The sequence below is a fragment of the Marmota flaviventris genome, chromosome 18, assembly GCF_047511675.1.
Source record: "Marmota flaviventris isolate mMarFla1 chromosome 18, mMarFla1.hap1, whole genome shotgun sequence".
Taxonomy (NCBI): Eukaryota; Metazoa; Chordata; class Mammalia; order Rodentia; family Sciuridae; genus Marmota; species Marmota flaviventris.
In genome coordinates, this window is record NC_092515.1 from 30,744,810 (window position 1) to 30,762,878 (window position 18,069).

The following is an 18,069-nucleotide window of genomic DNA, read 5'->3' on the forward strand; positions in this document are numbered from 1 at the left end:
TTTCTTAATTAACATTTTTGATCTTTAATCCATTACACATCCCTCTAATCCTGTGCGGAGCGCGGCTGGCCCACTTCCACGGCTGGCTCGGGGCTGCACGGGGCCGCGCACAGCTGGACGCCACTGCCCGCGGCCGGCCGCTCCCTGACGCCACCTCGGGTCCAGCCACCTCGGGTCCAGCCGTGGGGACCCTTCCCGAGCGGGCGCCGGGAGTGGGGTCGGGGCGGACACCCCCGGGTGGGCGCGGCTGCAGACGAAGGTTCATTCCATTAACCCGCAGCCCGGCTCCTGCCCGGCTCCGAGGGCTCCCCGACGGCTCCCGGCAGAGCCCCGCCCGCAGATGGCTGCTCTCCTTCCAGCCACCCTGCCGCATCTACACAGAGCTCGTGCCATCGAGGCACGGCACCTGCCCCGACTGCGCCCTCCGTCACTGCTCTGGGGACTCGCTCTTCCTCCACCTCCCGGGCCTCCCTTCCCAGCCTCCAGCCTCCCCTCAGCCTTCCAAGCTGGCGCCCCTAGACCCCCCGAGACCCCAGCTCCTGGCTCTCCGCTGGGGTTCACCAACCCCAACGCCCGCAGGGGCACCATCACAGCCCAGGGCCAGCCTCGGACGCAGGACGCCCGCCGCGGGCCAGGCCACCATCGCCACCCTGCCGGGCCAGCCACAGCCCCCACATGAGGGAAGCTGCTCAGCACCCTCACCCTCAACCCAGCGGGTCCCCTCCAGCCTCCCGCTGCGGGCCACCAGCCTCGGAGACAACTGTGCTTCCTCCCACCAGCAGCAGGTCCTGTGGGGCCCTCAGGGCTTGTCACCTGAGGGCTGCTGCACCTCAGGCCACCTCTACCCTGCACTCGGCTCCAGGGCTCCCCCCCAGACCAAACCCTGCGCCCTGTGGCCTGAAGGAACCCTCCCCAGCTGCCCACCAACTCGGTGGCAGAGCCCACTAAGGCCAGCCCCCTGAGCCACCCCTGCCTGATGGCCACCTCCCGGTCCCCACTCTCGCGTGGCTCTCCAGCTCTGCCCTCTTGCTCTCCTCAGCCAGGGCAGGCCCTTCCGTCTCCCGGGGGAGGGTCTAGGAAGCTGCTCTGCATGGCCCCACGGCCCCTCCTCACAGAGACACCTCTGACCACCCCAGACGGGCGGCCCCTGCCCTGCCACCTCTCACCTGTCCCGGTCGCACACCTGCCGTCCTCCAGTGAGACCCACTCGTTCCCTTTTCTACCTCATCACACTGGGAGGTCCCGGTGCGCAGGGACTTTGACGGTCCCTGTTCACCCCTGGAATAGTGGCCACAGGTAGTAGGTGCTCGGTGACATTTGTGACTAAAGAATAAGTGGACAGACCTGCGGGGATCATGCCAGTGGGGCTCAGATTTGCCAACCGTGCAGCCCATTAAGGAGGGGACCTACAATAGCAGCACAAGGCTCGCTCAGCAGCAACCCAGGAGGTGGTTACACACGAAGCTGAACTTCCGAGTGATCATGATTCTGAGAAACTGTCCCTCCACGAAGAAACCCAAAGCCGGAGCCTCACGCTAGACACCAGGGGAGGAGGGGGGGGAGGGAAAGGGAGCCACGAACGGCTAAGGAGATGGACGAGCCAGCTGTGGTCACCAGGCTCCAAAGGACAGGGCGGGGTTCACAGAAAGGGCCACCCTCCCACTCTCACCAGGAGACACTTGCAGAGGCTTCAGGAGGGGCAGGGGTGGCCTCAAGCCTTGAAGGACATGGAGTTTCGGAGTGGATGGGAGTGAGGAGAGACGGCACAGCAGGAGCAAAGGCCCCGGGGCAGAAGGAAGATGGAGAACAGGAGCCGGGGCCTCCTACAGGAGGTCGATCCTGAAGACCAGTCCTGGGCCTCAGGAGGTGCCAGGCTGGAGGCTCTCTCCCCTCGTGCCCTAGCCACCTCCCAGCCTGCTGGAGGCCCGAGGCTGGACAGTCACAGAGCTGGCCCAAGTGCAGGGCTCGGGAGACACAGGCAGCGCCCAGCCAGTCACCACTCCCGGCTCCCTGAGCTCCAGCCCTGACCTGGGCCCTGGTGGCCATCACACCCAGAGGGCAAGGTCGACACAGAAGCAGGAGGCCAAGGTGCCTAAGCCTCCCCCCGAAAGAGCACAGAGAGGTGCCTGGTGGCTGAGGAGTCTCCAGTCAGGTCCCAGGGACAGGGCTGGGGTGGTGCTGGGGCTAAGCCACCTCACACCCACCCCTGCTCCGCAGCAGGGTTCTCCAAAGAAACGGACAAGTGCACAGATAAAGGAGACTCACCGTGAGGACGTGATTCACGCAATTACGGAGGCCAAAGAGGCCTAACATCTGCTGCCTGGAAACTGGAGGCCCAGGAAAACTGTGGTGAAGTTCAAGTCCAGAGGCCCAAAAGCCAGAGGAGCCAACCAAAAAAGTGATTTGAGGTTCAAGCCAAACAGGAATGCGGAGGCCAGAGGGAGGGAGAAGACGGGTGGCCCGGCTTGAACAGCTCTCCCCTCTGCCCTCTGTTCTGCTCAGGCCTTCGACTGATGGGATGCGGCCCACCCTCGTAGATGAGGGTCGTCTGCTTCACCTATCTCCTAGCCTAATGCCAATCACTTCCAAGACCCCCTGACAGACACACCCAGAAACAACCCTTCACCAGCTACTTGACATCCCTGAGCCCGGTCCAGCCGCCACATAAAATTAACCATTGCACCTGCCCTTGCATGCCAGTCCCCCTTCAGGTAGGACACAGGCCCACCCTGGCATCTCGGGTGGGGTCCAAGCTTGGGAGGCACACAGTGCCAGGTTTTAAAGTCAGCCTATCACAGAAAAGTGTCTCATATTCAAAGTTATTCCTGAAACTTCTTTCATCTGCCCTACAATCTGCTGCCACGGCATGGGACACACACAAGGAGATAAGCGCCTTGCTTGGCTCATGTTGGGAGCGCAGGATGAGAACACTCAGCTTACCACCAGGGGCGCATCTCCCTGCCCCACCAGGGGCGACCCAGACAGCAGCTGAGGAGCAGCAGACCCTCGCCCACCACCGCCCCCTCAGGCAGCCCCCGCTGATGGCCAGCCCCCTTTCTGTTGCCATGCTGTCTTCCGTGGGCAAATGTGTGCACCCACACTGGGACACGCTAACGGAGTCACAGCGACAGGTCAAATACGCACTACTGCTGTCAGCAGGGACGGTGACTGGTCCTATATAATGCAGCACCGCCATACACTTGCTGTGTGACCCGGGACAAAACCACTACCTTCTCTGAGCCTCCATTTCCTCATATGGGAAATAAGAATGAAAATCCCACCTGTGGCCAAAGTGCCTCTGCCAGGATCCCATGAGGTGATGCCGATGGAAGTCCCTGCTTGAGTGAGGCAAGGGACAGAGTGACAAAAACACGGACCTTGGGGACAGAGAGCTGAGTTTGAATCCTGAGTCATTCGCTTCCCAGTGGACTGGCCCCAGGCCTCTGCCAGGAGTGGGCTGAAGATGGACGCACTCTCGCTCCCGGCAGAACCCCCGGGGCAGCGACAGTCACCCCCAGAGCACCCCACAGTGCGTCTGTGGCCCCGTGGCCTTCCCTAAGAGGGGGGTCCCGGCCGCTTAGCCCCAGGTCCCCTGGAGTCCCTCCCGGGCTCTGTGGCTGGGCTGGAGCCCCGGGCGGCCCCCTTTCCTTCTTCCACGTTTGGGGAAGGCATTTCCTCCTCCCCAGTGGGCGGCCTGCGGGTCAGGTTTCCACCCCATGGAAAGTCCCCCCGGCCAGAGGGGGGGAGCTCACCATGGAAACCAGGGCCCTGGGGCGCCGGCCAGCCAGGGGGAGTGGCCGCCAGGACCACGGGGCTGCCACCAGGGTGGGGAAGGGGCCAGGAGAGGGAGACGGTCCCTGCTGGACTGCAGCCCCCAGGCACAGCACCAGGACCATCCACAGACCCAGGGAGAGGGCGACGGAGGTGTGGCTGTGGGTGTCCTCAGAACGGGGCGGTGAGGACCCTCTGCATCAGGAGGCCCAGCCCTGAGCCTGCTCTGAGCCGGGTCCACTGCGGTGCCCCCTGGAATCTGCATTGTCCTCATGGGAGACAAGCAAACACGACCACCTGGTGACCAGTAAACCAGGGGCGGGCCTTACTGGGCGCAGCCTCGGGCCTGGGTCCCCAGCACGGCCACATCACAGGCCAGGCTGGGAGGGGTGTCTCCGCTCAGCAGCTCCAAGCCGAGGCCCGCCAACAGGGCTTCCCAGACTGAGTGCCAGACTCCGGGAGTTCAGGGGGGGGCTCAAAACAGGGGGCTGGGATGGATGGAGGTCAGAGAGGTCGGAAGAGCAGGCACCGAGGTGCCCGCCTGCAATCCCAGCGGCTGGGGAGGCTGAGGCAGGAGGATCGCAGGTTCAAAGCCAGCCTCAGTAACGGCCAGGCGCTAAGCAACTCAGTGAGACCCTGTCTCTAAATAAAACACAAAATAGGGCTGGGATGGGGCTCGGTGGTCAGGGCCCCTGAGTTCAATCCCTGGTACAGAAATAAAAAAGTTGGAAGAGTCCTCCCTAAGACTCAGAGCCCCCGATGGCAGGTCAAGGGCACTTCAGGGCCCTGCCTTAAAGAAACCCACTTAACTCCTTTATCAGAAAACTTAGGAAAGCCCTCTGAGCAGTCAGCCCATGATTCCCAGATGCGTCCTGGCCAAGGGGCCGTCTCTGTCCTGCTCCCTCGAGGCCACTGCAGGCAGCCCCAGGGCTGGGCTGACCACTCAGGCCCTGAGTTTTTGTGGATTTTATTTTTTTTGGGGGGTGGGGGGACTGTGGATTGAACCCGAGGCTCTCTACCACTGAGCCACACCCCCAGCCCCTTTGTGTTTTTTTTATTTTGAGACAGGGTCTTGCCAAGTGGCTGAGGCTGGCTTTGGACTCGCAATCCTCCTGCCTCAGCCTCCGGGAGCCGCTGGGATGACGAGCGTGTGTCACTGCGCCAGGCCCCTGAGCATTTTTCTAGAGTCAATTTAAGAAAGATCTCTAGGAACCAGGATCCTGTGCCCTGTGCCAAACTGTGACTGTGACTGCGCCTGCTGTTTATTCAATGACTAACGAGGATCCACACAATAAATTCCTCGGCACTCAGCGCGGGGAGGGAAACACTCATCTGTCCCAGGTACCGAAATCAGACAGCGGCCGCCGCGTTTCCTTTCTACCACTTCTCTTTTGGCCTAGGCGGCCGGGAAGCTCGGCCCTTACTGTCAGGGTCTGACCAAGTTAGTGCGCCCTTTCTTCTATTATTTTAGCAGTTCGGTGACGCATGGGCCACCTGCTCTCCTTCTGTTCAGGATCACCCCCGCAGTGTCTACGGGGTGCCATCGGCTCTCCCAGCCGTCCTTCTAATGGACAAGTGGGGGCTTCGTGATCCCCAGTCTACAGATGGGAACACTGAGCCCTGGGAAGGTGCAGTACTGGCCAAGTTCTGTTCTCACAGAAAACGAACACGCAGGGGGTGCTGCTGCCCACCTGCTCACTGGCTCCTCACTTTAGAAAAGTGACCAGGAGCCACCCAGGACGAAAACCAGGGTCTGTTTGCTTCCAATCCCGCACCCCGTGAACCCCGTCTTCTCCTCCTAAATCCAGCCTGATCCTCCACCCTGACCCTAACCTGAAGCCTGAGGCTCAGTCGGAACGTACCCCCAGCCGGACCCTGCACTATCCACTGACCTGGGCCACCCGCCTGATCCTGTGCTCCCCTCTGTGGGGCCACAAAGGCTCCGCACTCTGGCCACAAAGGCTGAGGCCGGGGAAAGGATGCAGGTGACAGCGAGGACCCAGCACAGATGGTGGGAGCACGTGGTCTGCGCAGGGAGGTCAGCGGGGACAGAAGGTCGCCCCCTCCCCCAGGAAGCCGGGCAGAGCTGGCCGAGGCCACACAGGCCTGCCCGGGACGCAGAGCAGGAATGCTGTGCTAGCGGGCTCCCTGCAGTGGCTGCTCTGGCCAGCCCGGCGGGTGGGGAGGAGATGCCCTGCCCTGCTTCCTGCCCCACTGCAGCCTGGCCAGGAGCCCTGCAGCCAGCACAGGAAATAACAGGGGCCCCCAGAGACCGCCCAGGCAGGCCGGGCTCCGAGGCCGCCCGGGGAGGGAGGAAGGCCACTGTCGGCCTTTGTTTCAGCTTCCCCAGCATCACCCGGGCCCCCAGAGGCCACGGGAGCTGACAAAGCCTCCCCGAACCCGCAGCTGTCCGGCCTCCCCCAGGCCCGACCCTGGGGACCCGCCAGGCCCTGGGCTCTTAAAGCAGCAGGTGCGCGGTGCAAAGCACAGTCGGGCCCAAGTCGGGGGTGGGGGGCGGGGGCCAGAGCGGGCGGGCTGGCAGGCAGATGGGCTCCCGGGGCCGACCCGGGTCGGGCCCAACAGCAGGGCTGGGGTCTCTGGACAGAGAGGATGTAGAGGGCCCTGAGGCTGCCACAGACAGCCAGAGCCTCCAGAGAGACCTGGGCCTCCACGTCCTGGCCTCCCAGATGGACGCCCGGGAGCAGCTTAGGCTGCAACTTACAAGCCTGTGGCTGGGGCCAAGGGTAGAGCACACGTGTGTGCATCTGTGCACGTGCACACGGTATGTGTGGGGGCGAACACACTTGTATATGTCTGCATGGGCGTGCATCTGCGTGTGCACTTGGGCTCAGGGCCTGGGTGCGTGGGTCCACGTGCATGGGTGTGTGCATCATTGTGTATGTGTGCACACATGTGCCCTGTACGTGTGAATGTGCCCACTGTGAGGACTGTGCACATTCAAATGTGTGCATGTATGCAAATGCGTGCACATGTACTCTGCATGGGAACGTGTGAGTACACATGCAGAGTACACATGTGCGTGCTCATGTGTGTGGGTGGGTGTGTGTTGTGTGTGCACGTGACTCGTGAGCTTAGGTACCACTACCTAATGGACTGCGGTGCCCACTGGCGTTCTCTCACCCTGGGAGCTTCTCACTCGTGATGTGTCACTTCGGTGACCTTGCCAGGGCTCCTGGGGCATCCTAGTGCCCCCTCATTCCACTAAGACACAGGAAGCCTCCTCTGGGTCCCAGGCTCTGGGCACAAGCAACTTCAGAAAGGGGCCCTGGACTCAGACACAACCCACCTGGGGTGTGAGCACCGCCGTGTCTGGACCTCTGTGGGCCCCTGCTGTCCCCCTGTGAAATGGGAATGCCCCCTGGTGTCTGGGGTTACCCAGGCTAAAGGAAGATAACGCGGGTCAGGGTGCGGCCCTCGCATGGCACTGAGTGGACCCTCACTGGAAGGTTGCTATTTTCTATTCGTCATTGTTATTACAATGTCATTTGATGAGGATTGAGCAGTCGGCAAAACAGACACGTCCCTGCCGCCAGGAGCTTCAGAGTTCCCAAGGCATTTAGCCCTGAGAAGGAACATCGCGCAAGTAAAATGCATTCACCAGATTCCACCTCAGTCTGGTGTGCTAACTACTACCAAGCATGGCCAGCAGCCATCAGTTAAAGCCATCAAGCACACAAAGGGAAGAAAGAGAGAAAGAATTGCCACGGTGGGCAAAATATGATTTCTTGGAGCCAGGCAAGAATTAGTCAGGTCCAGCCTAAAGCTCACGGCATGTGCGTTACACACACATCATGCACTACCCTGCCTGCACGTACTTGCTGCATGCTCAGGGATTTCAAGGGAACGTCGCTGAGATGACAGCAGCCTGAACCCCGTGGCTGTCCCCAGCCTAGAGCAGGACACTGGCTGATGCAGCACTGACCATGCCCAACCCAGAGCTGGCCCTGCAGAGGCCACCTAGGAAGCCAGGGTCAACTAGGCGGCGCAGTCGGGCCGACCCTGGCCGTTTGGCCAGTGCCTGCAGGGTCCACATGCCCAGCCCCACCCAGGGAAGGAGCCGGGTCACACGGTGGCCTTTCAGAGCAGAGCCTGCCCACCTCCCACCAAGCCGAGTGCCAGCTCCCATGGGAAACGCCCCACCCCACCAAGCAGGGTCCACATGGGCAGGGATGGCCCCTGAGCCCTCAGTTCCAGCCAAACCCCATGTCAGGGCAAAGGTGAGCAGGTCCTGCCCACTGTGGCCAGGCCAGGAGACTGCCAGGCAAGACAGGGTGCTGGACCAGAGAGGGGTCTGACCAAGCCTCTGTCACCCGCACTCGCAGTGGCCCTGGGAAGTCAGACAATGACCCCCATTCCTGATGAGGAAATGGAAGAACAGAGAGGTTGAGTAATTTACTCAAGGTCATCTAGCCAATAAGTATCCAGACTCCTAACAAAGCGAACAAAAATCTAGCTCCAAGCTGCCCTGGGCAAGCACAAGGTGGGGTGAACTTCTGCACCTTGGCAGACATTGGTTCCTGCCAATTGCCATGCCAGGGCCGGGCACTGGGGACAGAGCACCAGGGATGGTTAGTGTCCTTAAGGAGCAAGCAGAGCAGCAAGAGAACTGGGCACAGGACAAGGAACACTACACCCCGGCAGAGGGCAATGAGGGCCAGGATCAGGTAGCCAGTCCCCAAGGTACAAAGGGAGGCACAGAACTACAGCAGAGCTATCCCGGGACGCTTCCTGGAGGAGGTGTGGCTCAGGCTGTGTCCCAGGATGGGAAGGACTCATGGCAGAGGGCCCAGCAAGAGCACAGGCTGGGATGCGGCCGGCCAGCGCCTGTGGACCCGCACAGCATCATGGGCATCACGCGGCTCCAGAGTGTTGGGAATCACAGTCTCAGCCCACCCAGACCTCCCGGAACACAGTCCTAGTCAGAGCTCCGTTGGCACAAAGTCCCCCAGGATGCATAAGGCTAGGCAAAATGGGAAGAGCAGGACAGACAATGACCCCCCAGCCTGCACGAGGAACAGCGTCATCACACCCCACCACGCAGCATGCCACACCTGATGGTGGCCCTGGTTTCTGGCCAGGCTTCGAGTCACCAAAGAACTATAGATTTCAATGTCCCCCCATCGGGGTCTTTGGGGCCTTAGGGAGGAGCCAACAGCACTGAGGTGGCTCCTACTGGTCCCCAGGGAACACCCAAGCTTTGGAGAAAGCAGAGCCAACCTCTCCTAATGTCCCCCAGAAAAGTCCCGGCAGCCCCCAGGGAGGAGGGGCAGCCCGGTGGGCTTCCTGCAACGGACATCCCCAAATTCAGAGCCCAAATCTGCTCAGCACCAGGGCGGGATGCGAGACAGAGTCCCTGCCACCGAGGATGCCCCGATTCACCTGGAAAGGGAGGCCAGCAAGTCACGCCCTCACTGTGCCAGGCCTGAGGGACAGGAAGGGAGGAGGCAGAGGAGACCTGTCCGTGCGCTCCCTCGCCACGCCCAGGCACCGGCACACTGGAGTGCTGGTCCACACGGCCACACACCCACAAGGGCTCTGCACACACGTGTACACAGCAGGCACATCAAAGAGGAAGCACAGCCCCATAGGAGCCCAAAGCCGACCCAGAGCCAGAGGAAAAGGTGGGCAGGAGGTGCCACCTCCTTCTTGCAGAGCTGGTCCAAGTCTCCCCAGGGGCCCCGGGTGCAGCATCACCAGGTGAAGGGGGTACAGAAGCACCAGGGGCTCCCAGGGGTCTGAGTCAGGGCTGCAGCCACCTGGGGCACACGCACACGCATGCACGCACGCCTGCCTCCGTGTGCACACCTGGCACAGATGCCCTACCTCGAGGACTGCTCACCATGGTAACAGAGTGGCCACCTCTCAGCTCCAGTCACCACCTGAAGGTTTCTGCAGCCCCCCGCGCTGGGGAAGCAGGTCTAACAAAGGCACAGCCCAGGCCAGGCGCCCGCCACGCTCCTCTGGTGAGCTCGGGGCCACCACGGCCTCCTCCCCAGCCTGCCTGGCTCCACTTAGCCCAACTCCCCACAGACTCCCCAGCCGAGCTAATGGGAACCTCCCCAGCTGGCCCCATATAAAAATGCATTTCATAAGTCTTTAAAACGCTGGGAAATTCTGCATCTATTTAGTGAGACTTTCCTGCTCCTTTAAAATGTCCCCTGGTCCTCATCAAGAAGATGAGGGGTTGGGCTCAAGCACAAAGGTGGACAGCACCCGCCGAGCCGGCCTGGAGCCAGAGGGCCCTGGACAGCTCCCACCATCAGTCACAGCAACGGGACTCGGAGCTGGTGTCCCGGGGACAGGGGGGGACATCCTCCTCGATGAACCCAGTGCAGGAGGGTCACAGGGGAAAGAATTTCAGGTGTGGGACCCTGTGGGGAAGGAGGGGAGCTCGGGAGGGGGACAGTCTGTCCAGCCTTGATTTGAAGATTGGAAGGTGAGGGGCGCCAGAGCCGCACAGAGACTCCACGGGGCTAAGGCCACCCACACAGGGACGGCCATCAGGGACGTGCAAACCTAGAACAGCCCACACGCCCAGCAGGGGAGAAGGAGCTAGGAAATAAATGTCCATGCACTCGATGGCCTCAAGGACAGCCACTAAGGCTGAAGACGAAGGGGCACCGGGACCACCTGAGCTCAGGCCTCATGGGGGCGACAACAGAACCCACCACAGCGTCCACCCCGGCCTGCACCTAGGTAGAGGGCGTGAGCTAGAACAGCAGCTAGGAGCCGCGGGCAGCAAGAACTTGCAGCCCAGGGCCAGGCGGGGTCTCTGTGAAGCATGCACCCCAACAAGACCCAAGCAGGCAGGGGCAGAGCCCGGGCTGGACAGCAGAGTGGCCTCCACTCCCCACAGGGAGAGGCCTGTCTGCCCGACATTTCCGTCTACTTCTCTATCCAAACCCTGGAGGTGAGCTAGCTGTCCCTTGGATCATCAGTGGGGGCCCAGCGACAGTCCAGACCCCACCCAGTCCCAGGCTCCCCTGCCCCCTCCCCAAGGACCCCAGAGCACAGACATCCAGAGGCCTTCAGATCTCCCACCCAAGCAGGTCCCTAACCCAGGACGGGGACATGGTAGGAGGAGTGGCCACAGACAGCCTGGGCCACGGTGTTTCCCAGGCCTGGCCAGACCCTGTGTGCAGGGTCTTCCTCTCCTTCTGGGCAGCCAGATCCTCAGGCTGGCTCGAGTCCGGCTCTTTGGGGCTCAGAGTGGACCCCTCGGTTGCAGTGTGAATCTGAGTCCAAAGCGAAGCACCCGGGCAGCCTCTCACAGGCGGGCGGCCACCACCCACTTCAGGAGCTGCCTGATCCCCCCTGCTTAGGCTCTCCCTGGCTGTGTGAGCCTGAAGCAAGTCAGTCACTTCTCTGTGCCTCACCTGGATGTGGGAAGCACCGGGGAGACCTCGCTACTGGAGGCCCTGTAAGTGGGAGAGCTGGTCCCCTAACCAGGACCAGGAGGCCCGTCACCAAGGTCTGAAGCTCTGACCACAGTGCATCGCCAGCCGTCAAAAAAGCATGACAAAGTCAGGTGTGTGTGTCTGTCACCATGCCGGGAGCAAACCTGGCTAACCCAGCGCTGAGGACCAGCACTCCTCCCTCGGTACCGCCAGGCTGTTTCAAAGCAGCCACGTTGGGAGGAAGCCATGGGGCAGCGTCCACCTGGCCTGGCCCAGAACCCAGCCTGGAGAGTGGGAGAGTCCACGGAGTCGGGGACTCCACCATGACAGGACAGTGAGCACCTCCAGCTCCCAGCTCAGAGCCTGTGCAGGGGACAGGGGAGGTGGGGCTCCGTGGAGTCGCATCAGTGTCTCGAAACCCCACAGGGCAGAGCTCAGAATCACGCATGCTCTTCCTGGCACTCACCAGAGGGCTTTGAGAAGAGACAGGAAACACGGAAGGGAAACCAGGCCACCCCTCCAGACTGGGAAGGGCAGCGGAGAGCGGGAGAGCCGCCGTGGGCAGGAGGGTAGGTCAAGGGCACCAGAGGCCTGGAGCCTCAGGAGGGGCCCCTGGTAAAGCCACTCGAGCCAGCTCCTCCTCATCAGTGGCCAGGCCAAAAGCAGCTGGCACAGGTCTGCCACAACCATGCCTCTCTTAAAATGTAAATGGAGCCGGGAGCAGCGGCACACACCTGTAATCCTGGTGGCTCAGGAGGCTGAGGCAGGAGGATCCTGAGCTCAAAGCCAGCCTCCACAACAGCACCTTAGTGAGACCCTGTCTCTAGATAAAATGCAAAAAAAAGGACTGGGGAGGTAGCTCAGTGGTTGAGCGCCCCTGAGTTCAATCCCCCATATTCCCCCCCAAAAAAGGAATTACCATATGACCCAGCAATTCCACTCCTAAGAATAAGCACAAAAGAAATAAAAGCAGGTGTTCCCGCAAAAACTTACATAGGAAGGTTCCCAGCAGCCAAAACAGGAAAACACCCAACGTCCACCTCAGTGGGTAAAAACGGATGAAGGGTAGAGGCCCCACAACACAGTGAGCCCTGAAAACAGCAGGCTTGGCGGACAGAGCTGGCCAAGGGTGCCGCGGGTCAGGTGCTCCCACTTACAGGAACCCGAAGGGGCCCGTCCAAAGGGGTGGACAGCAGATGGATAATGGTTGCCTGGGGATGGAAGGGCAGGAGATGGGGACCGGGGAGAGTGGGGAAGGACAGCTAAGAGGGCACAGAGATTCTTTGGGGGTCATAAGAATGTTCTTATTGCTGTGGCAATGGTCACACACATCTCTGAACACACCAAGATCCACTGAACTGTACACTTGAAATGGGCGGATGGTAGGACACGTGCATTATATTTTAATAAAGTACTTCCAAAACCATGAGTTGCTATTTTGTTTGAAATTGGATGATTTCATATGGAAACCCGGCTTTCTGGCTTCTCTTTTTCAAGTTTCAGAAGATCTGCCAATTCCAGGCCCAAGAGTCCCAGTGGGACCTGGGGGGCAGGTGCCCCTTTATCAGAGACTGCATCACCTTCTACCACCCCCCCCCACTACCTACCACTCACCTGAGCCACTGGCCAACCTCAGGAAGCCTCTGGGCCTGGGCCCCGAGTGGGGATTTTCCATTTGTGAAGGACCCACATTCCTAAGGAGTGGGACCTCCAGCCCGACAGGAAGGCAGATGGACAACACCTGGGACAACACCTGGGAAGTCACACACAAGACCCTGCGCATCCCCGAAAAGAATTCACCGGCTTCTCCTGGATCCTCAAAGGCAGCCGTGGCTCAAAACAGGTCAAGAACGGGCTTAAGTCGTCTCCGAAGATATACACCAGCGCTCCCCACATTTTATGGATAAGAAAAGTCGGGACCCAGCGGGAGATGGCTAGTATTAAATGCCACACCTCCCAGCACCCCACCCCTTGGCCCTGAATGCAGAGCCCTTCCCTGAGCTCCACTGTCACCAGAAAGGCAAGAGCCAGCAGGGGCTCCCGCCTCCCCAGGGCCCCTCTCCAGGCTGGAGACGACTGCCAGGCGCTGATCATTTGCTCCTTTCTTGCCAGGCAAAGCCGAGCTCTCCATCAGTCAGGGCCCAGCTCAGGGGCACGGATGGAGCAGGCCAGGGTGTTCCTGGGGGTATCAGCCACAGGGTCCCTGCTGGCAGGGGAGGCTGGGGGAGGCCAGGGGTGAGCTCAGAAGCATGCTGCGTGCTCCACTGGTGTACTGTAGTTCTCCATCACGCTCCTGGAGCCAGGGCAAAGAGAAGGAGGTCAAGGTCAAGGGCACCATGAAAAGCTTGCACCCTCAGCTGGGCCAGGTGGAGTGCACCAGTAATCCCAGCAACTCGGGAGGCTGAGGCAGGAGGATTGCAAATTGAAGGCCAGCCTCAGTAACTTCGTAAGACCCTGTCCCAACATAAAAAGGGCTAGGGGTGTAGCTCAGTGGTAGAGCACCCCTGGGTTCACTCTCCCCTATGGGGGCGGGGGAAGAAAGGGAGGGGAAGCCCCCAGAAGAGGGCCTGGCCCTGACATGCTCCACTCCTCCTGTCAAAGAAATACTCAGCCGTGGCCACCTTGGGGCTCGGTGAACAGAATTCACCCCTGTACTGGCCACAGGACCTGTTTCACCAGGGACTGACACAGAGCCCCCCCCCCCCCCCCGCAGGGCCACACCTTCGGGTCCGTGACGCCAGCTGGCCCAGAAGTGAAGCCACCAGCTCTGGCTGCAGGAGAACTTGGGTCTGAGTCCCTGCTCCGTGGCTGTCTGGATGAGGACCCTGGACACAATACCAAACGCCTTCAAACCTCGTCATCTGCCAAATGGGGACGGCAACACTCAGTCTCCTTGCCAAAGGTGGCTGGGGAGGTTCTGTCCCCCACAATCTCCCTTGGCACCTGCCCCTACTCTCGGAGGTGGTCTAGGGACATTTTCTCAGCTTAATGAAAAGTATTAGACAAAAGCAGCCTCAACCCTGCCTTTGGCCCTGTCCCCCACCAGATGGCCACCCCTAAACCAACCCAGGGAGAAATGACCGAGCTGCTGCAGGGAAGAGCACCCTCCTCACACAGCCATCACGACCATCCCTCGGGACAGTGCTGGCTCCGTGGCTGGCACACGCTAAGTAGGCGCTCAATAAATGTGCCATCGCCCACGTCCAGAGCTGCCTCCCACACCGACTTCATTCTGCCACCCAGGACTTGGGCCATGGCACAGGCCCACGCTCAGGGACTCCAAGCTGACTTTTACAGCCCAAGTCCAACCCAACTGGGAAGCAAAATTCATCACATGCATGCACTATTAAAAAAAATCATCAGAAACAGGCCAACACCAATGAAACAAAGCATGGCCTGGCTCTGGATTGCCCCCCGCCTGGGGCACTCTGCCATCCCTTTCTCCATCACTGAACAGACAATCCAAAGCTGCCTGGCACCACAGAGAGCCGTGGCTGCAGGGTGTCTGGGGGCTGGAAGGGACTCACAAGGAGCACATGTCCTCCTGCACATGCATGTGGGGTGTGCTTGGCTCTTGGCTGGAAACCCCAGATCCTGCAACTTCTGCTGCTCCCGGGCAACCCAGGAAGGCACGGAGGCTGGCCAACCTCCTGTGGAACTGCCAACCTGCAGACAGGCAGGCCCCCCAGGGGAACATCACCCTGCCCCCTGCAGACCAGGAAGTGCCTAGCTGGCTTAGGGATGCAGCCTGGGGCCCTGACTCCCTGCACAGGCTCACCGTCCACCTCAGCCACTGCCACAACCACCCTGGACCCCACTGCTGCCCCACCACCCACACAGCGTCCAGCACCACCAGGAAAGCAGCCCGGAGGGGACCTTGTGTGGACCCAGCCCAAGTGTCTTCCTAGACCAGGGGCTCGGGGCACAGTGGGGATCCTCTCCGGAGGTCAGCACATACAGCCCACCTCTATTGGGAGGCCTGAAACTGAGCCGGTTGCTGTACTCTTGCAGGGAGACAGGATGGAGGGCTACACAGCCCTCCCCCAGCCTCCTAACCTGCCCAGTGCTGACACCAATACTGTTCAAACCCTCCCTAAAACCTGAGCACCCCCCACCACCATTCTAGCTTCAGATAAGGCCCCTCCTTTGTGGAGGGACCCCCCCTTACCAACGTCCAGGCCAACTGCAGACATGACAATGCAATGCCCACACCTGGATTAACCAGGACCAGCCTGAAGACCTTCCCAGCAGTACTCAGAATCTGCTAGGAAAAGCACTGGACCCAAAGTCCAGGGACCTGGCTGGGTTCAGGGCTGATTCTGCACTCCCTTCTACAGCATCAACTCCCAAATTTCAGTTATGTGTGAACCGTGCTCAGTTTTACTGACTCCCTATTATCACTATTACTTAAGACTTTCTTGTCAATTCCATTTTTTCACTTAAATGAATTTGGGATCATCGTAAATCACAGAAGCCTATAAAAAAATCACAAATTAGAAGTGTAACCATTAAGATGTTAACTGTTCATATACCTGATATCTAAATCCACATTTTTGGAAATATCAACCCTGAGCAAATCTCTCTTCTTGTCTCAGTTTCCACAATTAGAAGAGAAGACAGCACTTAATGACTCTGGTAGGTCTCGTCAGACCTTCTACAAAACTGGTCGAGCTTCAGCTCCCATGCACCCAGAGCCAGCTGGTCAGGACCCCAGGACAGGCCTGGCCCAAGGCAGAGGAGGAGGACAGGAAAGACAGCCTGGCACCTGCCAGACAGGGAGTCGGGGCCCCAGTGCCATGAGAGGTACTAGCTGGACACTGAGCCCTCCCACAGCCAGTTCCCATCTCAAGCTCCACGTTACTGTGAAGTTAACTTTGCAGTCAGAACATCCTCACGCATTTGCTCTTCTTACAACTGGGAGACTGAGCTTCCCGGAGGAGAAAAGACCTGATGGGGAAAACATAAGTCCCCCAAATGTCACATCACCCCAGCACCCCACAATGGTCATGCATCCCACAGATCTGAGCCTCCCCCAGCATCAGCTCAGGACGGCTGAGTCCCAGAATGGCACTGCAGTCCCTCCCAGGAAGGGAAATCCTGGAATTCTCGTCCAGATTGGAGTTTCAAAGTTCGATTCAAGTGGCTTTGATGCGATTAGACGGGAATGAACGTGTGGAGGCACCCCGAAGAGGGATCTGCCAGGCCTGGGCAGTGGGGAATCACCTCCCATCTGAACTGCGCCCACAAGAAGGAAACGCGACCCCTGGGAAACGAAGGGCATGTTAGTCTCCGTATGTAATGGATTTTACTGACCATATGGAACTGATATAAAATCATGTTGCACGGGGTAGTCTGGACGAGAGACAGGAATGTGACATGAAAAATATCCCTCCATCACCAGCTGGGTGGCTTTCTGAGTTTCTAGAACAGCCCCCACCCCAACGAGACCCCCAGCAACTCCCCACCAGTCCCCGGGCACCTACCTGCTGCTGTCACGGAGGAATCCCAGGCCAGCGAGAAGTCCGAGGCCTCCCCCTCTTCAACTGCAAGAAAGAACAGAGGTGGGCTTGTGAGTCTGGAGGAGCCCAGACAGGCCACGGGGCTGGGGCGCGGGGCACGGAGACAGACGTTTGCGGGGGTCCTTACAGAGCGTCCACGACCCAGGGACAGGGTGGTAAAGCCCACAAAGGGGCCAATGTTGGCTTCCCAGAGACGCAACAGGATCAGAATAAAACAGGGATGGCCAATGAGTGCGGGTCAGTTATGGTCCCCTCTCCCCACACCCCTAGGAGACGTCACTGATCCATCACAACATGGTCCGGAGCCACGTGCCACATCAGAATCTTTCCCCAGGGCTCCAGGCCAGCGATACCTACGCCAGCTCCCGCTCACCAGGGAGCCACTTGTCACTCATGGGAATCAAGCAAAGACTCAGAATGCTCCATGACCCTGCGGCATCCTCCCCTACCAAGTGCCACCTAGACGGCCACCGAGATACAAAGACTTTCTCAGAGGCCAGTCAAGGGCAGGGTACCAGCCCTCATGCCCAGACACAGATCTCAGGACAGGCTGAGGCCAGCTCTCCCATGGTCGACAGGTTTGAGCACTACAGCTCACGAGCTGGTGACATTAGAAGACAAATACCCCCCCCACACACACACACACACACACACTCCACCCTGGGCTCTGCAGCGTGAGGCTGAGCGGGGACGGGTGGCCCCCACCCCACAGCCCCACACGCAACACCAGGTTGGTGGAGCCACCCACCAGAACACAGGAGAAACCCTATCCAGCATAATAACGCTCTTGTCCTGGAATGAGTCCCAGGCTGGGGCATGTAATAATATTAAAGCCGGGTTATAGACTTTGTAAATGGAACTTTGTTTAAGCCAAAAATGTGCACACACGGTATTTTTCAGATTTAACGGGCTCTGCAGCTCGACACATGTGCAGCCTGAAGCCACCACCAGCCTCTCCGCCCTCTGCACTGTGATGCTCACGCCTGCAGCACCTGGGTGAGAATGGGGGCCCGGCACTGCCTCCCACCCCAACCCGTGCTCTCCACTCCCGAGATTCTCCGAGGTGAAGGGACACACCCGGGGCCTCACAGCTAGTGAGTGCCTGTGCAGCTTGGGCTCAAACCCCAGGCTGCCTGTCTCAAAAGTTGCTCCTGAAACCACTATAAACTAGGCAGGAAGGATACTGTCCAGCACCCTGCAACTCAGGCTGGAGAGCAGGAACCCCAGCCCTCCACAGCAAAGGCAGGCACTCAGCAAGCTGGTGGCCAACCATCAAGGGGAGGGGAGCGCGCAGGCTGGCTGTGGGCAGAACCCAAATTCTGGCTCCAAGCAGAACGCTGCCCCTTCCCAGCTGTGCCACC

The 18,069-nt window shown here is 59.9% G+C and overlaps 1 protein-coding gene across 1 annotated transcript in view; it reads right to left on the reverse strand.

The window, feature by feature from the left end:
• Positions 1–18,069, reverse strand: part of Znf423 (zinc finger protein 423) — a 318,207-nt gene that overhangs the window by 242,072 nt on the left and 58,066 nt on the right. Inside the window, exon 2 of the mRNA XM_027939114.2 lies at positions 16,673–16,732. Within this exon, the coding sequence (XP_027794915.1) occupies positions 16,673–16,732 (60 nt within the window). The remainder of the gene's footprint in view (positions 1–16,672; positions 16,733–18,069) is intronic.